The sequence below is a fragment of the Hyperoodon ampullatus genome (assembly GCF_949752795.1).
Source record: "Hyperoodon ampullatus genome assembly, chromosome: 16".
Classification (NCBI taxonomy): domain Eukaryota; kingdom Metazoa; phylum Chordata; class Mammalia; order Artiodactyla; family Ziphiidae; genus Hyperoodon; species Hyperoodon ampullatus.
The window spans coordinates 53,617,351-53,642,651 of NC_136929.1; the positions used below are offsets into that span (position 1 = coordinate 53,617,351).

At 38.9% G+C, this 25,301-nt stretch overlaps 1 protein-coding gene across 2 annotated transcripts in view; it reads left to right on the top strand.

Moving 5' to 3' along the window:
- Window positions 1–25,301, top strand: part of DGKH (diacylglycerol kinase eta) — a gene marked incomplete at its 3' end in the record, with an annotated part of 172,954 nt that overhangs the window by 61,361 nt on the left and 86,292 nt on the right. For both annotated transcript variants that reach the window (XM_079722099.1, XM_079722100.1), the window contains exons 3-4: window positions 10,731–10,841; window positions 16,430–16,510. In XM_079722099.1, the coding sequence (XP_079578225.1) occupies window positions 10,731–10,841; window positions 16,430–16,510 (192 nt within the window). The remainder of the gene's footprint in view (window positions 1–10,730; window positions 10,842–16,429; window positions 16,511–25,301) is intronic.

The following is a 25,301-nucleotide window of genomic DNA, read 5'->3' on the forward strand; positions in this document are numbered from 1 at the left end:
GCCGACTCCTCGTTTCCTCATCCAGAGGGGTCTTATCCTAGCCTCCTTCTGCAGATCAAATCTGTTTTTTCTCTGAATGATAGTTGAGTACAGCCTGGTTTCTTGTGGGCCGCTGGCTCTCAAGAGGAGGAAGGGAAGAGCTTGAGTGAGCATGCTCAGTTCTTAAACCCAAATGGCTCCCCCCACTGGCTGGAGCAGAGCCAGTGGGGTGGAAAGAGGGCAGGAGTGGTACCCTAATGGGGTTCCATATACGGAGGAAAGAAACATTTTGAACATAGAGATACAGTACTTCCTAAAACCATGTTTTAGAAAGATTCTAACACCAAACCTGTAAAATGTTCAAAGCTAAATAAGAGTAAATGATCAGACTGAATATCAATTAAAGTGCTAAATTATATCTTTTCAAGGTTTTATACAAATTATTATACTTAAATATGTTTATGAGAGTTTATTAAACCTGACTGATAATCATCATGATGAACAGAGATTTTTAAAAATTTATTTATTTTTGGCTGCATCGGATCTTCGTTGCTGTGCGCGGGCTTTCTCTATTTGTGGCGAGCGGGGGCTACTCTTCGTTGCGGTGCACGGGCTTCTCACTGCGCTGGCTTCTCTTGTTGCGGAGCACGGGCTCTAGGCGCGTGGCTTCAGTAGTTGTGGCACGCGGGCTTCAGTAGTTGTGGCTCACAGGCTCTAGAGCGCAGGCTCAGTAGTTGTGGCGCACGGGCTTAGTTGCTCCGCGGCATGTGGGATCTTCCCAGACCAGGGCTTGAACCCGTGGCCCCTGCATTGGCAGGCGGATTTTTAACCACTGCACCACCAGGGAAGCCCATGAAAAGAGATTTTAATATGTGTAGGTTCATATACCCTACTCCAGACCTGTTGAATCAAAACGTCCCAGGTATGTAAATTGGTGCAGCCACTATGGAAAACAGTACGGAGCTTCCTTAAAAAACTAAAAATAGAACTACCATATGATCCAGCAATCCCACTCCTGGGTATATATCTGCAAAAAATGAAAACTCTAATTTGGAAAGATTCAAGCACCCCAATGTTCATAGCAGCACTATTTACAATAGCCAAGACATGGAAGCAACCTAAACGTCCATCAACAGATGATTGGCTTAAGAAGATGGGGTATATATATATACAGTGGAATGTTACTCAGCCATAAAAAGGAACGAAATGTTGCCAGTTGCAACAACATGGATGTACTCAGAGGACATTATGTTAAGTGAAATAAAGACAGAGAAAGACAAATACAGTATAATATCATTTATATGTGGAATCTAAAACATAATACAAGTGAATCTGTATACAAAACAGAAGCAGACTCACAGACATAAGAAACAAACTTATGGTTACCAAAGGGGAAAGGCGGGGGGACAAATTAGGAGTATGGGATTAACAGATACAAACTACTATACATGAAGTAGATAAGCAACAAGGATTTACTGTATAGCACAGGGAACTATTTCAATATCTTGTAATAACCTGTAATGGAAAGTAATCTGAAAAATATATATATAACTGCATCACTTTACTGTACACCTGAAACTAACACAATACTGTAGATCAACTATACTTCAATTTTAAAAAGTCCCAGATGAACTGAGGCTGTTCATGTTTATAAAGTTCTCCATGTGATTCAGGTGATCAGCCAAATTTTAGAATAACTGGTGTATTTGATAGAGCTTAATGTAATGTATGTATACTTATTTTAACAAAGAGGCTTAAATTTGTTTTTAAGACAGTAGGAAATTCATGGTGGGACAAAATTCAGAAGGGGAAAGAAGAACACAAGGCACAAAGCCAAAGGGTCTGGAATCGAGAGGAACTGAGGGAAATTTGGAGGCTGATAGAAAAACCAGGCTTTAAGCAATTTAATACTTGGATGGTAAAAGAGATTGACAGACTGGATCAGAATGACACCAAATGGTTTACGTTCCAAAGTCTTAAGATGATGGGCAGGACTTCCCTGATGGCGCAGTGGTTAAGAATCTGTCTGCCAATGCAGGGGACACGGGTTCGAACCCTGGTCCAGGAAGATCCCACATGCCGCTGAGCAACTGAGTCCGCGAGCCACAACTACTGAAGCCCGCGCACCTAGAGCCTGTGCTCTGCAACAAGAGAAGCCACCGCAATGATAAGCCCACGCACATCAACGAAGAGTAGCTCCCACTCGCTGCAACTAGAGAAAGCCCACGCGCAGCAATGAAGACCCAATGCAGCCAAGAATAAATAAAATAAATTAATTTTAAAAAAAGGTGATGGGCAGTAGTCATTCAATATAAGTTCTGGCATATGTGTGGAGAAAAATAGTTCTTGTTTTATAATCAGGCAAAAAATAGAGGAGCTAATAAAAGAAAAAAGTGATATTGTCATAGAAGATGCATACATTAAAGTGCAATCTGGTGATCAAGATAGACTTTTAGTTTAGAGATGTAGAGTAGAATTCAGATCTGTGTGGTTTGCATTTGACCTTTCAAACAAATGTAAGTTTAGCTGTTGGATAGAATAGGGAAGGATAGAAAGTTTATTACAAATAATCATTGATTTACACATTTTATAGATATAAGTCTGGATACCACCCAAATACAATATTAATGCTGATGCGATAGATGGCCTTCCTTAGCAATGATGGAATGGTAGTGAATAAAAGCAGAATGGCTTTCAATTTGGGAAAAAAAGAAAACCCCAAGAGAATAGTCAGCAACTAATTGCTTAAATTTGCTGCAGGGACATTTTCAAATGAGAAAGAGATGGCCACAAAATAAGCACCTCTGGGTGCAGTTCTCAGAATGCTGTCAATTTCCTGCCCAGGGTCTCCTTTAAAAGCTCTTAAGATAGTGTACAGTTCAAGTTTCCTCTAAAAGACATTCAACTGCTTTATTTGAATATCCGTCTTCACTTCATTTATTCTTTTGTGCAATTAAGAGCTGTGCTGTGTGCTAGGAACTATGGTAAGTGCTGGGGCTACAGTGGTGCATAAGGTGGGCCTGGCCCTTCTCTAATCTAATAGGGAGATCAGTTTGAGCCTAATTGAATTTTGAAGAGCCAGTGGCATCCAAGTGGAGTTATCCGACAGCAATTGTCATCATTTTCTAATTCTTACTGGTAAATAAGACTGATGTTCTAAAAAAGTAAAATACTAACACTATATAGCAGTTTTAAACTCTGCTCCGTTATTAAATACAATTTCATGATTGATTTCTCTTATGTAAATGTTCAGAAAACTATACATTTTGGAACTGTATACTTTATGTAATTAAAGCTGATCTTTGTGGGATAATTTCTCTAAATATAAGCATTGGGCTCTTGTTCAGAAATGGTACGTCTTTACTGAACTGTGTCAGTCCCACTAAAAACACCTTTTCCCAAAAGTATGACCTGTTAAAATAGTACCTTGCTTATTAATGACACTTTATACAGCATTTGGGAGTTTATGAAAGATATTTACACTTCATTTTGTTTTGTCCTAACAACTCTGAAGAATACAAGGCAGGTGACAGTGATCTTCACCTTACAGGTAGGGGAACTTAGGCTCATAAATGTTATTGCTCACTTGCACCCACAAATCTAGTAAATGGAGCCAGAAATGGAACTCAATCCAGGGCTTTTCTGGGGAGTCAGGTCTATTTCCTTTGTGCTTTCTGACAGTATATTGACTTGCTGGAGAGAGAAAAATTGCAATATTTTTCTCCACTTAATTCCTCAAGTTCTTATCAGAAAAAATGTTTTAATCCTCTTAATTTCTTACTTTTTGTTTCCTAATTATTGAATAAATTTATTAACATTATTTATTTTGTTTATTTATAAATTTATAATTTTATTTAATAAATTTAAATCTATAAATTTATTAGTCATTATTTTCTTAGTCTCAAGTCCATGGTTATATGTGTAGGATGGAAAAATAAGTAAGATACAGGAGAGAGAGAGAGATGAATTTTTAAAAATTCCTATTCTACATGATTAACGCTATAAGTTATGTGTGGGCATAGTGCTGTGGATATGATGGCCGCCTGAGCCCTGGAGGATGATAGGATGGGGTGGGAGGTTTCTAAGAAGAAGCAGAGGAAACTATTATGAGTAGAAGGAAGAGCTTGTGTAAAAGCTTGGACGTAGGGAAGCATGGAGGATTTGGGGATTTGCAGGTACTTCTCTTTTCCTCTCCTGTTAGAGGAATTTAGGAGGAATGCTGAAGATGAAGCTGTTACAGAAAGTGGGTCATTTATGGAAGGAAGAGTGTGTGCCCAGCTCACAAGTCTGGGATTACACTGTGGGTGATAGGAAAGCACTGAACATATTAAACCAGAGTTTGGCGAGATCAAAAATATTTCTTATGGATAATTCTGTCCATGGTGGGAACAATGGACTGGTGGTGGGAAAAACTGATCGCCTGGAGGACATGTAGGGTACTGCTGAGTTCAAGGAAATGAGAGGAGCTTGAACTAAGGCAAAGGCAGGAGGAGTGGAAAGGGATGGATTGAAAGATAAGATCTGTTCTGTAATAAATAATGCTTAGCACGGGGACGAATGTTAATGATGATGGTATCTTGTCATACCAGCTTTTTAAAAAATTATGTATCCTTTCATATCCATTGTTTCACATGTCACAACAGCACATAAAGATATACAGCATATGAGGATATTTCCACTTTAGAAATTAAAGTCTGTAAAACTAAAGTTGCTTACCATTCAAGGAAGTCTAGACTCATGATGTTATAGGTTCTGTACAGGTACCCTGTACATAGACAGCTTTCCTGGACCTTATATAACAAAATGGATACGGCAAAGAAAGGTATAAGACAAAGACTAATTCTCTGTTTGGGAGGGTGGAGTAGATAGAGAGTTAAAAGAGATAGGAAAGAAGTGATTACATACAAAGTATAGAGTGGTGAAAATTCTCTTGATCCATGTCTTAGTCTGTTCAGGCCGCTGTAACAAAAATGCCAAAGACTGGGTGGCTTAAACAATAAATATTTATTTCTCACAGTTCCGGAGTCTGGGAAGTATAAGATCAATGTACTGGTAGAGATAGCCATCTTCTAGCTGTGTTCTCACATGGTGGAAGGGGCAAGAGAGTGCTCTGGGGTCTCACATATAAGGGCATTAATTCCATTCATGTGGGCCCCACCCTCCTGACACAATCTCCTCCCAAAAGCCCTACCGCCTAGTACCATCAAATTGGGGGTTAGGATTGCCCCCAAACATTTAGTCCATAACAACCCACATCTGCCATCACAACAAATTCCATTCCCATTCCCTAGAAGAGAAATTAAGGGGTCGTGTTGGGGCAAGGCTAGAAGCTTGAGATTCTTCTGGAATTTTTGAAGGCATCTGTAAAAGATGAGTCATCACTGACCTTTCCAGTTCTCCACATCAGGCTCTTCACCACACCTATTTGATGTCCCCGCAAAAGCCAACATATGAAAATGTATGTTTATCAGATAAATCAGGCAGTAACTGATGTTTTCAAAAATTTTTAGCTTTACAAAAAGGCTCACTGAAGGGCTGTTTGTAAAGTTGCACTCTTCTCAGGACACTGAAGTAGTATGCCATCAAAGCAGCTTCAACTTGTGACACAGAGGTGTTTCTGAAATGTTAGGTGAAATCCTAGAGCGCTCATGTGTGTATAATTTAAAAGAGAAATTACTTTTGTTTGCTTTTAGCAAGGGGCGTGAAATGAGCAATTGCACAGCTTTAAGACATTGGACTGCAAACAGTCTCAGAAAGCCAGATAGAAAGGAGATCTTAAAACTTTTAAAGCTTATTTTATTGAAACAATTTTTTTTCAAAGCCAAATTCATTTAACTTTTTGTTTTTAAGATTTGGAAACTGAGTTATTGGATTACGGCTAGGGGCTATACAACTTCACTGATTTTTCATGAAGGTCAGATTGTACTAAACTAATATCTGCCAGGTTATATGATGAAATGGCCATTAAATGCAAATGTTTCTAAGCCTTATTTTGAGGGAGGGGAGAGCTTATCCCTTATCCTAGAAATTGTGAACAAAATAAAATTAAAATCTAATGCTTATTTTTCATAGATTGTTAATAATAACTGATCATAGCTGATTCTTGTCTGTTACTAAATTCAATTTGTTATTCTAGTTGAACATTAATATGGAATATAATAAATATTTCGATTTTCAAGAAAGATTCCTTGTTTCTTCCTTTAGTTTACTCATTATTTTGAGATTTTTCAAACCACAGCATTTTTCTCTGAACCATGCTTTGCCTATGTGATTATATTTGCAGGAGCTGTTACAAATTCATCATTTTTGTTATGCTCCTTCTTTTATGAGGAGTGTTTGTTTAACTTGCCATATATAAACAGACGTTTATTTTAAGGATTAACTTTCATGTGAAAAACTGCCTCCTAGTTAAGTCTTTTTAATCACATCTCTAGAGGAAAGCAAGCTAACTTCAGATGTTTTTTTCTTTCTTTTCTTTCTTCAAGAATTTAAAATTGACTGTTTGTATATTATAACATAGAGAAGTTTGTAAGTGCATGTATTCTCCTCAGCCTCACACGCTGCAAATAAATCCCTGCTTGTGCAAGATTTAAAGAACATAAAGTTATATAGTAAAACACAGATAAATTATTTGCCTTGAAAGTGACTATGTAAGGAGCACCTTTAAATTATCAGTAGCCATAAAATCAGGATAGATAGACGTTTTCCTGTTCCTCTGACTATCTCTCCCCAAACACTCACCCTGAGGGAGTGCACCTCAGGGTCCATATATACTTTTTTGCATTGTATTTGCTGTTTTTTATATGCAGTGAAAAGAAGCAGACCTGCTGAATGCTGGAAACCATAAAATCATTTATAGTTATTCTTTCCTGTTTTCTTTCCTAATTCTATCTTCGTTTTAAAAGACAAAGTTATATACCATTTTACACTTTAAAAGTTGTTTGGTTTAACATTTATGGAGGCCTTGAAGTGTCAGCTAACGTGTTAATTGGTGATGTTATTAAAATACGTAGGACATGGTCTTCGCTCCATGAAGGTCACAGCCTGGTGGGAACACAGACATGCCATTCAGTTGTCATAGGTGCTGTTATACAGGTAGGAGAAGGACACATTCGAGGGACAAAGGTGGGAGTGTTCACTTCCTCCTAGGGGGTGGGGAAGTCTTCCAGAGGCGGTGGCACTAGAGCAGAATTGAAATGATTGGGCGCTTTCAAGACAGGCGATTGAGGAGGGGGCATTTAGGGCAGAGGGAGGAGCCTCTGGCAGGAGGGGCAAGAGAGAAGGTTGGACAGCATCATGCAGGGGTCTTCTCTGATCCATATAGAAGTTTGGACTTTATGCTGCAGGCAAAAAAAAAAAAAAAAAAAAAGATACAAATGAATTCAGTTACAAGACAGAAAAGGAACCACAGACCTAGAAAACAAACTTATGGTTAACAAAGGGTAAAGAGGGGGATAGGATAAATTAGGAGTGTGGAATTAAAATATACATACTTCTACGTACAAAACAGACAAGCAGAGGGAAGTATACTCAATGTTTTGTAATAACCTTTAAGGGAAAAGAACCTGAAAAAGAATATGTGTGTGTGTGTGTGTGTGTGTGTATAACTGAATCACTTTGCTGTATACCTGAAACTAACACAGCATTGTAAATCAACTATACATCGATTAAAAAAAAAAGATAGAGAAACTAAGGAAGGATTTAAGCAGTGACGTAATGTAATCAGGTTTTCATTTTAGAAAATTACTCTAGTACCCATGTGAAGAAATATTAGATTATTTGTGCTATTTAGAAACAGCCTGATAGAACATAAATAGACTAAACATTAACTTTGCTTCCTCACTGCCTTCAACAGAACTTTACAAAAATCTTAAAACACCCACTTTTATCATTTGAATTGCCAAAAGATGTGTTCTCTGGATGAGTTATATTTTCATAGCATTTCAAGACTTTGTGATCAAGTTTAAGAATATAGACTTTCTACCCTGGGTAACTTTGGAGGCTGCAGCAGGGCAGCTCACCACTTAACTCTTCCTTATTAATACCCTTTTCTTTCGCGATCTTTTGCATCTAGTTGCCCAAGGCAAATGCTTACACTTTCCCTTGGTTCTTTTCTCTCTCTTGCCCTTCATGTCTATCAGCGAGGCCAGTAGATTCTGCCTCCAAAATAACGTCTCAAATTCCTCTGCTTCTGTCGGTCTCAGTGATGCTACAACCTTAGTCCTATCCTCCCTGGTCTCTCCCTGGGACTCCTGCAGCAGCCTCCTAATTGGCCCTCCACTCTTTCTCACCCATTTCCCCATTCTCACTGTCCCGCTTCAACAGTTCACTAGCTTTTTGCACTTAGAATAAAAAGCAAGCTCCCTTTGTGGCCAGCATCGCCTGGCTGTTGTCTCCCTTCACCTCATCTCTTGACACTCTCCTTCTGCTCCAGCTGTTATTTGCTCCCACGGAGGCCTGCAAACACGTATTCACTTCTTCCAAGAAGCTCTTATAATTTGGTGCCTGGCAAATACTCCGTGAACTTAATAGCATAACGATATCATAATAACACTTTCTGCCATTTATTAAATATTTTCTGTAACCCAGATGGTGTGCTAAGTGCTCTCCAGGCATTGTCTTATAATTAAATTAGATGCAACAAGCTTGTGAAGTTGGCATTATTATTTCCATCTTTTAGGGGAGGAAACTGGGCATAGAGAGCTGAAGTAACTTTCGCAGATTTATACCGCTAGTGGGTAGTGGAGCCTGGCTCGAAGTCTGTCTGTCTGATTCTAAGTCGGGCTCTTTGGTACTGGAGTTTCAAAAGTATTTTGTTATCATTAAATTTTAATGCTCTCACAATTCCTGGAGGACCATCTGAGAGCAGGCTCTAGAGGAAATCTTTTAATGAAACTGAAAGTAAACATTAGTGTGACCTAACTACCATATTAGAGACAACAAACTTTTCTCAGTATTTTATGTCTTGTTGATAATAAAAGACAGTATAGTGGAAGAGTTGGAAATAAACTCTGGCGTTCAAACAAACATGGGTTTAATCTCAGCATCTTCTATTCATTCATATGGATCTCCATATCATAGTGCCAGATAATGTTCTAGGTATTTGAGACACATCAGTGTGCAGTCCAGTGGGATGGATATAGAATGTTGGTTCTGTAAGCTGTTTTTGCCCTGGAGATTCACTGTAGCATTACTGCTCTTCTGTGAATTCAGGATAGATGTGATCCATCTTGGACCCCCATCCCAAGGGGATCTATTTGAGTCAATCCCATGACATATTTCCTAAGGACGGTCTCATAAGAAGGCTGTAAGTTTAGTTTGCTATAAATAAAGTGTCCTTCCTTCGTCCTTTTTTTTTTCCTTTCAGTTGAAATGAAACATTAAATTTAACTTTATTAGATATAATAACTCAGGGAACTTATATTCTAATAGGGGTAGCACAATAAATATAATAAATAAGTAAATTACATTATACATTAGCAGATGGAAAGTACTTTGTGTGGGGAAGTACATAAGATCAGGATGGGGGAAAATATGGAGAGCATGTGGAATAGGAGGTCAGTGAGGTGGGTCTCATCAAGAAGGTGAGAGACTTGAAGGAGGTGAAGGAGTTGATCAGATGGATATTTGAGGGAAGAGCAGTCCAGGAGGAGAGAATAGGTAGTGTCCAGTCCTAAGGGACGTGCATGCACGCCCACTTAAAAGCAAAGCATCATTGTGAATGGAGTTGACCAAGTGAAGAAGAGATACTAGATGAAGTCAGAGGGGTCCCAAGGATGTTGTTGGCGGCAATAAAATGAACTTGTATACATAAAGCACTTAGCACAGGGTCTAGCCCAGTATCCCAGAGTCCCTGCCCACCTCTTCCAGCCACATCTCTTGCTGCTCCCCGTTGCAAGCTCTACCCTTGGTTTATAACCAGAAAGTCTGTGAAGGTTCCCCAAATATCTGTGCTGTTTTATACCTTTCTACTTGTGCACACATGTAAAATACCCTTCTCCCACTCCTCATCATTCGGATAAACTCCTTCAAGACCCACCTAAGGCTGTCCTCTGGGAGGACAACATCACTGACACCCTCTGAGGCAGAGCTTCCTTCTTTGGGCCGCCATGCACCATGCTTTGAGTATGTGTTTGTTACAATAACACATAGCTGATGGTAACTGACATTTAATGAGCACTTACTACGTGCCATGCAGTAAATACCTTTACGTGTTTTTAAAATTTATTTCTCACAACAGCAACCCTATAAGGTATGTCCTGTTGTCACCCCCATTTTATACATGAATAAATAAAGCCATGAAGTTTATTGACTTGCCTAAGATCATCCAGCTACTAAGTGGTGGCACCAGGAGTTGATCACAAGGTTTCTGGCTCCAGAGCCCATGCCTTCTTAACCATTACATTATACTGCACCTCCACCCGTCCACCATTTTACTATATACAAGTATGTATGTACTTATATATGTACATGTACTCATCACACTGTATTGAAAAGTATTAGTTTTGTGCATGTGTCTTCCATAGTATTTATGACTGCTTTGAGTCACCATGTTGAATTCACCTTTGCTCTTTGGGACTTTGCACATGTGTTCCCTTGTTGAATGGGGAGAATAAAATATTCTCTCATGTAATTTGCAAAGCATGAGAAATAATATTCAAAATGTTAATGATAGTGTGTCATTAATTTTGAAATTTATTTGGTTTTGAATTTCATTTTAATCATGTCGTTGTGTTTCTGCTTCTCCCTAGACCAGTATTAAAGAGGGACAGCTGTTGAAGCAAACCAGTTCTTTCCAAAGATGGAAAAAGCGATACTTCAAACTTCGAGGTCGTACACTTTATTATGCAAAGGACTCAAAGGTAATTCGAGAGAATACTAGTTGCAAGCACTCGAAGGCTGTAGGTGGGATTGAAATTTTGGTTCTGTAAACTGTTTTTGTCTTGGGGCTCACTAACATTACTGCTCTGATATAAATTCCATGTAAATGTGATTCATCTTGGACCAAATCCCAAGGGGGTCTATTTGAGTCAGTTTCATGCCATTTCCCCTAAGGACAATCTTATAGGACGGTCCTAGTGTAGTTTGCTTTCTTTCTTTTTTCCTTCCAAGTAAAATGAACAGTTAAACGTAACCTTATTAGATATAATAAACTCTAAATTTGGGTTCCCCCCTTTCTTGCTACTTTTTACCCCATAAATCTTTTCCTGAAAATGAGAGAGAGAATTGCTGTAGTTCCTAAGAGTTCATACTCTGGTTTCAGACAAGAGTTCGTATCCCGATTCTAGCACATTCCAGTGGAGTGGCTGTGGACAGCATGTTATTGAGAGGAGGCTTAAATGAAATTACATACATGAAGTGCTTACATAATACCTGGCACAAAACAATCACTCAATTATGCTAGCACTTAGAAATAAAAATCACAGTGAAATAAAATCAAGGCTTAAATAATTTTTATATAATAATTGAATGAAATAAGAATGATGTAGCTTTGGAAGAAAAAAATTGTAATGATGAGCATCCATTTAAAATGGATATTTCACTGTTCCTTCAAAAATAAACATTAAGGTGGGTACCCTCAGCTGGCACTGGAGCTCCACTAAAACAGCCCCCTGCCCTGTTAGACCTGGTGGACACCTTTGGCCAACACTAGTGTCCCCCTAAAGTGGCTCCTGCCCCAGGCGTCAGCCCCACACACCAGAGCACCCACAACAGTTGCAACTGGGCCTTGCAGCCAGCCACACTGGGGTCCAGCCTTGCGTACAAGCACCCCCTCAGCAAGTGCAGCCGAGCCACAACAGGAGGACACATGCAGCCCACAAAGGGAACATTCCTGGAGCATCTGGCCCTGGTATCCAAGGGAGACCATGCTACTGGGCCCCACAGGATACCTTCTACACAAAGCCACTCTCTCAAGACCGGGGGATGTAGCTGATCTACGCAATATGTAGAAACAAACACAGAAAGTTAGGCAAAATGAAGAAACAAAGGAATATGTTCCAAATGAAAGAACTAAACAAACCCTCAGAAATAGATTGAATGAAATGGAGATAAGCAAACTTCCAGATAAGGTGTTCAAAGTAATGGTCATAAAGATACTCACTGAACTCAGTAGAAGAATAGAAGAGTGAGAATTTCAACAAAGAGATAGAAAATAATAATGGAAATGAAAAATACACCAGAGGAAACCAACAGCAGATTAGATGATGCAGAAGAGAGGACCAGTGGTCTAGAAGATAAGGTAGTGGAAATCACCCAGTTAGAACAGTAAAAAGAAAAAGGAACCAAAAAATGGATAGTTTAAGGGACCTCTTGGGCAACATCAAGTATACCAACATTCACATTATAAGGGTCCCAGCAGGGGAAGAGAGAATGAAAAGGACAGAAAACCTATTTGAAGAAATATGGCTGAAAACTTTCCTAACTTGGTGAGGGATACAGACATCCAGGCCCAGGAAGTACAGAGAGACCCAAACAAAGTGAACCCAAAGGGACCCACACCAAGACACATTATAATTAAGATGCCAAAATGTTAAGCTAAGGAGAAAATCTTAAAAGCAATAAGAGAAAAACAACTAGTTACATACATGGTAGTCCCCATAAGACTGTCAGCTGACTTTTCAGCAAAAACTTTACAGAAGGGAGTGGCACAATATATTCAAAGTACTGAAAGGAGAAAACTTATAACCAAGAATATTCTATCCAGCAAAGCCATCATTCAGAATTGAGAGAGAGATAGAGTTTCCCAGACAAGCAATAGCTTGTCTACTTTATAGTTCATCACCACTAAACCAGTCTTACAAGAAATGTTAAAGAAATTTAAACAGAAAAGAAAAAATTATAACTAGAAATATGAAAATTATGAAAGACAATATCTCGTCAGTAAAGGCAAAATTATAGTAAAGGTAGTGGATCAACCACCTATATAGCTAGTATGAAGGTTAAAAAACAAAACTAGTAAAACCATATATATCTACAATAATTAGTTAAGGAATACACAAAGTAAGATAACATCAAAAACATAAAATGGTGGATGGAGTAAAAATGTAGTGCTTTTAGAACATGCTCAAACTTAAGCAACTGTCAACATAAAATAGACTGCTATATACAGAGGTTGTTGTATAAGGACCGCATGGTAACCACAAACCAAAAACTGATAACAGATATACAAACAATAAAGAGAAAGGAATATAAACATAATACTAAAAAAATCATCAAATCACAAGGGGAGAGAGCAAGAGAAGAAGAAGGGAACAGAGAAGAACAACAAAGATAACCAGAAAACAATTCACAAAAATGGCAATAAGTACTTACTTATCAATAATTCCTTTAAATTTAAATGGACTAAATGCACCAATCAAAAGACACAGCATGGCTGAATAGATACAAAAAACAAGACCCATATATATGGTGCCTACAAGAGACTCACTTCAGATCTAAAGACACACAGAGACTGAAAGTGAAGAGATGAAAAAGATATTCCATGCAAATAGAAATGAAAAGAAATATGGGATAGCAATACTTATATCAGACAAAATAGATGTTAAAACAATAGACGTTAAAACAAAGACTGTAACAAGAGACAAAGAAGAGCATTACCTAATGATAAAGGGATCAATCCAGTAAGAAGATATAACACTAGTAAATATATATATGCCCAGCAGAGGAGCACCTGAATATGTAAACCAAATATTAACAGACATAAAGGAGAAACTGACAGTAATACAATAATAGTAGGGGACTTTAACACCCCATTACATCAATGTAATTGTAATCATTAGATCATTCAGACAGAAAATCAATAAGGAAACACTGGCCTTAAATGACACATTAGACTCGATGGGACTTAATAATATATACAGGACATTCCACCTCATAACAGCAGAATATACATTCTTTTCAAGTGCACATGGAACACTCCAGGTCAGATCTTTTATTAGGCTACCAATCTCAATAAATTTTAAAATACTGAAATCACATCAAGCATCTTTTCTGACCACAACAGTATGAGACTAGAAATCAACCACAGAAAAACTGGAATAAAACTCAAACACATGGAGTCTAAACAACAAACTCAGTAAAAACCAATGGGTCACTGAAGAAATCAAAGAGGATATCAAAAAATACCTTCAAACAAATTAAAATGGAAACACAGTGTTCCAAAATCTTTGGGACTCAGCAAAGGCAGTTCTAAGGGGGAATTTGATAGTAATACAGGCCTACCTCAGGAAACAAGAAAAATCTCAAATAAACAATCTAACCTTACACCTAGAGGAACGAGAAAAAGAAGAATAAACAAGTCCAGAGTTAGTAGAAGGAAGGAAATAGTAAAGTTACGAGTGGAATTAAATGAAATAGAGACCAAAAAACCCCACAAAAACCTAAGAGCAGGTTCTTTGAAAAGATAAATGAAATTGATAAAGCTTTATCCAAAGTCATCAAGAAAAAAAGAGAGAGAGAGCCAAATAAATAAAATCGGAAATGAAAGAGAAGTTACAACTGACATCACAGAAATACAAAGGATCATAAGAGGTTACTATGAAAACTATATACCAACAAATTGGACAACCTGGGAGAACTGGATAAATTTCTCAAAACATACAATCTTCCAGGACTGAATCAGGAAGAAACAGAAAATCTGAACAGACCAATTATTAGTAATGAATATAATGAAATATTAGCCATAAAGAATGAAATCTTGCCATTTGCAACAACATGGATGAACATAGAAGGTATTATGCTGAGTGAAATAAGTCAGACAGAGAAAGACAAATACCGTACAATCTCACTTACATGTGGAATCTAGAAAACAAAACAAATGAACAAACAAACCAAAACAGAAAGAGACTTACCGATACAGAGAACAAATGGGTGGTTGCCAGAGGGGAGGGTTAAATGTCATGGGGATTTAATATATAGTATATGGAATATAATTAATAATATTGTAATAATTTGGTATGATGACAAATGGTTACTAGACTTATCATGGTGATCATTTGATGATGTATTTGATTGTCAAATTACTATGTTGTACACTTGAAACTAACCTAATATTGTATGTCAACTATACTTCAATTTAAAAATAGCAAGATTTATTGTTACTGTGCCAGTAGGATAATCGATCATTTCTATATTAAAAAACACGTGTTTGTGATATAATTAGTAGAGTTATACACCAGGAGGTAAAAAATAAATAAACAAACAAACATAATTCTTAGTTTATGCAGCTGTGGAAGTAATAACAAAATAGAATAATCTTATTTTAAAAGTCATTATGTTCACGGTTGTCCCTGATCTGGCTCCATTCTGACCTCTCACATTTATCTCCAGACAACACTGACCACTCGATAGTCTACAGCCTCGCCCCATGTTTTCCATCCCCAGGATGTTTTTTCCTCTATCTCCACTTAAAGAAATTCCTTGTTTTCTTTAAGGTCCCCCTAAAATTGTCTTCATTCCATTATTCACAAGAGAAAGCATTTGTTTTCTGCTGTGACCTTCCATAGCATTTTGTAGTGTCTGCTCTTCCACTTTTAATAGTCTCCCTTACTTAAAACTAGTTGTGTCTATTTCAGCTCCCATGCTAGATTATAAATTCCTTGTAGTCAGGGAACAAGTCTTACGGTCAGATTGGTTGGGTTGAAGTAGAGTTGCATAACTCCCTGGAGATCTTGGGGGGTGGTAAAAGTTATCAGATAAGGGAGCCTCTTTTTCTAGCAGTCTTAGAGGAGTGGTGTTATACCTACCTCCCTGGAAGAACATTGAATGACCGTGAACAAAGGACCAACTGACTCCAAGTGGGAAGGATACATTTATTTACTAGAATTTCCTAATTTCTCAAGTGTCCATTTTAAAGATTTTATTTCTATGGAGTTTTTACCACTGAAACTTTTTTGATTAAAATCTCTTTTAAGCATAAAAAAAATAAATGTTGGAGCCTGCAAAAACAAACAAACAAATAAATAAATAAATAAAACTTCTTTTAAGAGTATAAAAGAAATGGCATTTTATATTTGCAGAGCACATGCACCATCTCATTTGAGCACATTTACAGATGAGGAAGGTCACCTTCAAAAAGTTCAGTAACTGTCCGTGATCTGAGCCAGGACTAGTTCTTCTCATTGTGGGGAGTGTGTGAGTATGTGTGTATGTCATACACTGAGTAGTAGGTTTCCCATAAACGATGCTTCTGGAGAGCACAGAGCATTTTTCAATGAAACAATGTGCCAGGGGAGTTCTTTAAAGTCCTTTACAGTTTGGAATTTATGTGTTCGTTGAACTTTATGGTTCTACTCACCAAGCATCAGTAATTTCCGTTTTTCTTCAGTTTTTATTTCTAATTCCTGACATAGCTTCATGGTCATGATGTGACGGTAAAAAAAAAAAAAAATACTGAGGAGCATTCAGTTAGGTTTGCACTTGACATGTTTGTGTTCTTTTTCATTAACAGTCTCTGATATTTGATGAAGTTGACCTCTCAGATGCCAGTGTAGCTGAAGCAAGCACAAAAAATGCTAACAACAGCTTCACGGTATGGTTATACTCTGGTAACTCCCCCCTCAAAAGTTATAGAATAATCTTTCGTGAGCTTGTACTGAACGCCCTCTTTAATTGCCAGCTGTGTGTCACACGGGTTGGAGTTCTCACTAAGAACAGTAAACTTGATAAGTACATTGTAGATGCTAACACCCAACGTGTTATGATTGTTTGGGTCCATGAACCAATGTATTAAGTGTATTTTTTAAAGTATTTATATAGTTTTCTTTTTAGACCTTCTAATTTTAGTGCCTTAAAATTTTCACCTCCCTTTAATGTTCAACTAATTCCGCTGTTCTTAAATATTCAAGAAGTTTGGTTTTTTACCATCAATCTTAAAAATAATATTTTCTCCTTTCAATCTACAGTTACTCTAGTTGCTGTAGTTCAGGCCTTCGTTTCTTCTCACTTAGGTAATTCATTTGGCAGCTATTTAAAGAAGTGTCCTCTGTTCCAGTTAGTTTTTTTCCAATTGCAAATCACATTGCTTAAAAGACCTCATTGGCTCGCCATCGCCTGTCAGGTTGCATCTGTAACTCCGCAGTAAAGTCCTGTAAAATCCTTCCTCAGCATTCTAGCATACTGATAATTATTTGTCCTTATACATCCCACCAGTCCAGCAGTTCTGTCTAAACCTAATGCTTTTTCCATTCCCTCTGACTTAAATGATCCCTCCTCCATCAACAGCTGTTGAAATTCTACCAGTTCTTCAAAGCTTATCTCAGATATCCCATACTTTTTCTACTTCTTTGATTACAAAAATATGAATTAAATATGAATTGAGGATCCACCACGTGCTAGGCACTCGTGCTAATAAACACAAGGGATTCAGAGAAAAAAAATATATATATATCACTTCCCTCAAGATATTCATGGTGTGGTTCAGTGAAGTTCATCTGGGATTCTTTTTCTTAAAAAAATATTGAAATGCTTATTTATTTATTTGGTTGCACCAGGTCTTCGTTGCAGCAGGTGGGCTCCTTAGTTGCGGCTCCCGGGCTCCTTAGTTGTGGCCCGCCAGCTCCTTAGTTGCAGCATGCGGGCTCCTTAGTTGTGGCAATGCGAACTCTTAGTTGCAGCATGCATGTGGGATCTAGTTCCCTGACCAGGGATCGAACCCAGGCCCCCTGCTTTGGGAGCATGGAGTCTTATCCACTGTGCCACGAGGGAGGTCCCTGGGATACTTTTACAGCTACATTTTCCTTAGGTCCTCTCAGGTGCATTGTTCTTGCTAGGTCGCTGACCCCTTCCACACTCCTAGCCCCTGCCCTAGGAAGCTTCCACTGTGGACAGCAGTGTTTTGTGTTCATCCCCTAGGCATGCCAGGGCAGGGAGGACACACAGATAAACAAATACAGAGCAGTGCCATGATGGAGGTAAGCACTGGTAAGGGTAGGGGATGGAGAAGAAGCAAATGAGTTCAGATTTAGTCTTATTGATTTATGGGCATGTGAGATAATTCATGCTGTGAATATTCCTCCCCCGCCCCCTCCCCAGGGATAGTTGAGTTTGAGAAGAGAGAGGACAGCCAAGAATAGAATCCTGGGAAAAAGTTAAAATGTAAGGTTTGACCAATAAAGACTGAGAGAGAGCATTCTGAAGTATAGAAGGAACATCAGGAGGCAATGATTTATAAAAAGCCAGTGGAAGGGAGTTTCAAGACGGAAGTTGTTAAACATCAAATGCTGTAGAGAGGTCAAGTCAAAGAAGAAAGGAGAAGTGTCTGTTGAATTTGTGAATCAGGAGGTCATTTGGTCACACTGATGTGAGTAGTTGCAGTGGAGGGTGGCATGCAGTAGGTTGCATGGTGAATGCTAAGTGGAAAGGCAGAGAGAGCCCAGCACGGACTCCTTGTCCTACAAGTTTGGCGGTTAAAAGAAGGAGCAGACATATAGCAACAAGAATGTTCAGGTTTGAAGAGGCAGTTCTGATTTTGTTGTTGTTGAGGATCTTTTGCCTTGTTTTTTTTTTTTTTTTTTTTGCGGTACGCGGGCCTCTCACTGTTGCGGCCTCTCCCGTTGCGGAGCACAGTCTCCGGACGCGCAGGCTCAGTGGCCATGGCTCACGGGCCCAGCCGCTCCGCGGCATGTGGGATCTTCCCGGACCGGGGCACGAACCCGTGTCCCCTGCATCGGCAGGCGGACTCTCAACCACTGCGCCACCAGGGAAGCCCTTTTGCTTTGTTTTTAAAATGAATTTTGAGTGTGTCTATATGAAGAGAGGAAAGAATTGTTAGAATCGAAAGCTGAAGCTGCAGGAGAGAAAGGGAATAATTGCTGGAGCATGATTGCTGAGTAAACTGCAGGGGTTGGGACCCAGAGCACAGGTTAAGAGATTAGCCTTGAATAGGAGACAGAAAGTTTATGGAAGTAGGTGTGGGCAGGAAGTTCATATATTTCAAACCCAAACACTACTGTTTTCTCAGTGAAATTGCAGATTAGGTCATATGCTATGAATAAGACTTTAGGAGGGTTTGGAGGAGCTTCTATAGAAAATAAGAATTGAAACTGAACAGGGACCAGTAGAAGATTACTAGGTAGTACATAGTGTCCACCAGAGATTGGAGATAAGTAATGTTATTAATTCCTGGGCCTATAGCATTTTCTTAAAGATAGGAGTAAAGAAAAACAACTAACTTGGCCCAAGATTGATGATTTATAGGGCATAGCATACTGGACAGAAAGATAAGGGATTGTTGGATGTTTGAGGGATCAGTAACTGATCCATCTTCCCCCCTGAGTTCTCAGTTTTTGAGAATGGAGCATAAGGAATACGGGATGCCTTTATTAATGGCTGAACAGGATCCAATAACCACTAAATACAGAACTTGTGATAAGTTGTTGGAGGCCGAAGGGCAAAATGTTGCTTCTTCTTCCTTCCTCCCAGGTGAAGGTCAGGTAGAGCAATTAACCTATCAGATTAACCACTTGTCTTCCCTGGGAAGTGAGCAATAGTTTTCTCCCCTCTGTGGAGGCTCGTGGTGGGGTTGTGGATAAGGGGTTCTTCCCGACAAGGATCTAGAGTTTAGTCTGAGTGAGGGTTCCGAAATTTAAGATTTGGGAGAGGTTATTCAAATCCTTCGTACAGCTCTTTCTTGGACCTCCACAACTGCATGCAGTCTCTCCTTTTGTACCTTCTCATAGAACTTACTATATTCCGCCTTGTGTTTAGCTAAGTACTTATGTTTCTTATAACCCCCTTGAGGATAGGGACACTGTTATACATTTTTATCTCATAGTACCTTATCCATAAGTATTTGTTGATTTTAATTAATAAGATGAAAGTTCATTTGGGACATGAGGAGACTTTTTTGTTGAAATATTTTCAAGAAATTTCCAACATTTCACTCAACCAAACTTCATTTCTGAAGTTTGTTGGACGAGAAGTGCGAGACTGAAATGTTAGGCACATTGCTTAGAGTTTTATAGCAAATCAATTTGGTAGAACTTTCCAGGGTATAAAATGGAATAAGAGGTATGTTTTCAACCAGTAATTGACAATCCTCCCTATCTTTAAATATTTAAATGTTCCACCTTCCTGGGTTCCAGTGACTGCTACTCGTGGTGTTATTTTGGCCAGTTCGTGTCAGAGGTTAATGGTGTAGTTTGGTGGTCTTATGGCTGGGGAATCCAGCGACAGCTGAATTCTGCCTCATTACAGCCACTACTCTTTGCCTTGAAGTCCCTAAGGATGATATATTGACAAGGGATAATAGTAAATGGAAAATCTATAATTAGTAAATGGAAAGTGGAAAAGCTGTGCTTTACCCAAAAACCCAGTGTCAAACTCTAGTAAAATGGGTTCTACAGGGAGTGTTCTAGAGAGCAGGGCAGAAACTGACTTAGCTGGGGAAGTCATTCTGTGGTTATGAGCAAGCACTGAGACTGACTGAGCTTCCAGAGGAGGGGACACAGACATCTTGAGGGTGGTGTCAAAGGACCTGCAGACATGGTTAAGACCTACCTACACGATGATTACATTTTTTTCTCTTTTTTTTTTGCGTTACGCGTGCCTCTCGCTATTGTGGCCTCTCCCATTGTGGAGCTCCGGACGCGCAGGCTCAGCGGCCATGGCTCATGGGCCCAGCCGCTCCGCGGCATGTGGGATCTTCCCAGACCAGGGCACGAACCCATGTCCCCTGCATCGGCAGGCGGACTCTCAACCACTGTGCCACCAGGGAAGCCCACGATGATTACTTTTAAATAGGCCTATGCTCCCATCCCTGGAGTTAATAATTGTCTTGTTTTTTGGGTTGTCTGAATTGCCTCAGGTATTGTGTTAGTTTTCTGTAGATTACCACAAACTTAGTGGCGTAAAACAATGCCTATTTATTGTCTTACAATAAATAAATTCTGTTGGTTTCACAGAATAGCTGGATCCCTCTGCTCCAGGTCTCACAATGTCAAAATAAATAGATATGATAAATTAAAAGTATGTATGTGCACACACGTGCACATACATATATTCTTTTTAATTACCCTACATTGGGTTAATTTTACCTAAGTTTGCATTTCTGGTTTTACAAGTGTCTTCTGCAGTAGGCAACGACAACAAAACCTACTAACGTTGAATGCATTTTCTGTGATGTTAGGTGTCAGTGATGTGATCGGGGAACAGAAAGAACAGTTCCAGACAGCCTTATTGGCATTTTATGAGTGTTTAGGTTAATGTTCGCAATTAATTTATTTGTAGTTTAAATTCTACCATGACATTTTCTGTGACTGTGGAATCAGTGAAACATTCTTACTTTTTTTTGTCCATTTTTAATTGTTTTCTTTTTTATTTTATTGATATTTGCATGGTGTTTTGGAGTTTTATTTTCACTTTAACTTTTTTATCTTTAACATACCTCTGTGCTGTATGTGAATGTGCTCTTCTTATATTAAACTAGAGAGAATTGATTTCCCTTTGGTCATACTGTTGCCCCCCAGGGAAGGGATTGCAGATCTCCTGATATTTAACTCAGGGCTCTTTCCTATTGCACAGTATTCTTTCCTTCTGGATAGTCTTTGCCTCTGTTCTCTTTCTTCTCACATCCACAGCTCTCTTTGTCTCTTTCTCACTAATCATGGCATGTCTATCCCCAGCTCTTTTTTATTTTTCCAATTGCAGAGCTTAAGACTGAAGTCAAACAGCCGGGGTTTGGGTTGTGGCTTGGCCGTGTCTGGTTAGGTGACCCTAGACAAATTAGTTAACTGCTATAAATCTCAATGTCCTTAACTTTAATTGAGGGTAGTAATGGTATCTGCCTCATAGGTTATGAGGATTAAATGAAATGTGATAATGCACCAAAATACCTAGCACAGTGATGAGCACGTACAGTTTGATACATGTTGGTGGCAACTGTTATCACAAACTTATTATCTCTTGATTCCCTTCACAAGTGACAGTATTGCCAACTTTTAAAAGTTTGGGAATTTTGAAAGAGAATATGGATGAACTTTATCTTGAGAAAACATTCCATGCTGCCTATTTCTCAGAGGTGTAGTGAAGATTTATTTCCACTTTTATCTAATATTAATAAGTATTGTTGGGAAAAGCAACCATTTTGTAACAAATGGAATACAGTTGTTCCTTGTTAGGTAAATGTTATTTGCTAAAGAAGCGCTTTTTAATGATTTGAAAGCCATCACAATGATGTGGTATACATTAGGCTTTCAAAGTGTACTGTTCAAATGACTTTTCTTTAAATTTTAATGAAGTTTGGGCTAAACCTTAAATAAATGAGTCATCATTTTTAAAGAAATTGTATCAACATTGGTAAAACTTCTTAGGAAGGTTTGTAAAGAAAGCTTTTTTTTTTTTTTGAACTAGAAAGAAATACAGAGGTAATTTATTTTGTTTATTTAACCACCCTTAACATTGTTAGCGAGTGATCTACAAGTGTGTTTGAAGTCCCATGGTTACTTCATATCCATGCTGGCTTAGTTGTATGGAAACAGATGCCATGTGGCAGCATTTATTTTTAGAACTAAATGAGCACTGAAACAGAGTCATTTTAGTTCAGGGGTCACTGGCCACGGTAGACATGACTGAAAGTTGATTAGCATTAGATGATGACTCTTCTGATGAGGTTTTTAAAAGTAGACATGCAGAGTGAAGTAAGTCAGAAAGAGAAAGACAAATACCGTATGCTAACACATATATATGGAATTTAAGAAGAAAAAAGATGTCATGAAAAACCTAGGGGTAAGACAGGAATAAAGACACAGACCTACTAGAGAATGGACTTGAGGATATGGGGAAGGGGAAGGGGAAGCTGTGACAAAGTGAAAGAGAGGCATGGACATATATACACTACCAAATGTAAAATAGATAGCTAGTGGGAAGCAGCCGCATAGCACAGGGAGATCAGCTCGGTGCTTTGTGTCCACCTAGAGGGGTGGGATAGGGAGGGTGGGAGGGAGACGCAAGAGGGAGGAGATATGGGGATGTATGTATATGTATAACTGATTCACTTTGTTATAAAGCAGAAACTAACACACCATTGTTAAGCAATTATACTCCAATAAAGATGTAAAAAAAAAACAAAAAGCAAAAAACAAAAAAACAAACCAATACAGAGAATACTCTTACTGCACATAAAGTGCTGAAAATTATGCATTCATAGTGTAGTCGAAATGAGCAGACTGTGTTTTCATGGAAGGGGAAAATGTTCTTAAGAACTTGTTTCTTTCATGTTTACTTTCTGTTTATTCTCTTTTCCTCTTAGCTTCCTCTCTGTTAATATAATTCACTTCATCTTCTCTCTTAAGAGAGATATATCCTTTGAACCTAAGGAAGTGTCAGTTTACTCTTATCCATTAATAACTCAATCTTTAGATACATGGAAGTAATGAAAAGTTATTTTCTTTTTATATCATTTGTGAATGCACATTGCGAAACAGGCATTTAGATAAACATGTTAATATATAATCACTTAGATAAATAAGTTGCCTATTTTATTTGATAATATTTAGTCTACTCTGTACCTCTTATAACTGCTTTATATCTGATCACTCATTCACTTTTTTATATCAGTCTTATAAGGTAGGTTCTATTATGCTTCCCATTTTATAGGGGAGAAATCTGAAACAGAGAGGTTAACATCCAATACATATAAATAGCTAGACTCTGAACCCATCTGGGTTATATGGCCTCAATCTGTACTCTTGACTGCTCTGCTATCCTGCCTCTTTATTGTGGAGTTGTAAATGAGTATGATTCAGATAGTATTCCTGTGGTTGCTTTTTACACGTTCAGTTGTCTTTTCTCCTCCAAGTCAATCATAGTCTTTTTTTTAAATTTTATTTATTTATTTTTGGCTGCATTGGGTCTTCATTGCTGTGTGTGGGCTTTCTCTAGTTGCAGCGAGTGGAGGCTACTCTTCGTTGTGGTGCACAGTCTTCTCACTGCGGTGGCTTCTCTTGTTGTGGAGCACGGGCTCTAGGCGCGCGGGCTTCAGTAGTTGTAGCACGTGGGCTCAGTAGTTGTGGCTCACGGGCTCTAGAGCGCAGGCTCGGTAGTTGTGGTGCACAGGCTTAGTTGATCCTCGGCATGTGGGAGCTTCCTGGACCAGGGCTCGAACCCGTGTCTCCTGCTTTGGCAGGCAGATTCTTAACCACTGTGCCACCAGGGAAGCCCAATCATAGAATCTTATATTGTGTTACTAGATGTATCACAAGCACTTGCTGGTTGTACTACAAATTCAGAGCACTGTATTTTATTGTGGGCACTACATGTTAAATAGAAAGGTTGATAAAGACCTCACAGAGGCAGGTAACTAATATTCTTAAAAAAGGTCCGGAAAATGGGATTGATTGACATTAAAGGGCACTTTTTATTTTAAAGACTTGGGAAGATGTGACATCTTTTCAATATTTGAGGGATTCTTATGGATAAGAAATAGTAGACAGGTTTGGCATATAGAACAAAGATCCGTGGTTGAATTCACGGAGGGACAGTTTCAGCTCTACACAAAAGAGAACTTTATAACTGTGTCATGTGTTAGAATTGGCCTCTTGTGAGGTAATGGCTCTGCCCATTATTAGAAATCTCTAGTCATCTCATTCCCTGTGATTGGAAAGTGGCCTTCAAGAAGAAAGTCCTGGGCTTCTCTGGTGGCGCAGTGGTTGAGAGTCCACCTACCGATGCAGGGAATGTGGGTTTGTGCCCCTGTCTGGGAGGATCCCACATGCCACGGAGCGGCTGGGCCCGTGAGCCAAGGCCGCTGAGCCTGCGTGTCCGGAGCCTGTGCTCCGCAATGGGAGAGGCCACGACAGTGAGAGGCCCGCATACCGCAAAAAAAAAAAAAAAAAAAGGAAGAGAGTCCTCAGAGCAGACTCAGGTTCAAGGAGCTGAAATGACTGTCTCAAGGTCGGATGACTGATAGCTGTATGCAGCTAGTACAGAATTCGGGGCTCTCAGCTCTTGGCGTTTGTCGGGAGTAGGCAAGGAGCAGTGGACGTAGAACTTGCTCGACTCCGTGCTGGACATTTTACACACTTTGTCTCGTCATAGGACACAGCAGGAGCTAAGGGACCTTCCTTCAAGAATGCTGTTGGAGAGAGTGTTGCATGGTGTGTGTATGTGGGAGGGCAGATGGTGGAGACTGAAATTTCCTTAGGCACAAAGACTGTCTTCTTCACCACTGACTCCCCAAGGCTAACACAGGGCCAGGCATAGAGTGGAAAGACAGTAAATATTTGTTAAATGAATGAAGGAATGTGTCTTGTTGAAGGAATGAATGATATTTGTAAACTCTAATTTTTCTTTGAGAGAAAGGTGTTATTTCAACTTTTAGCCTA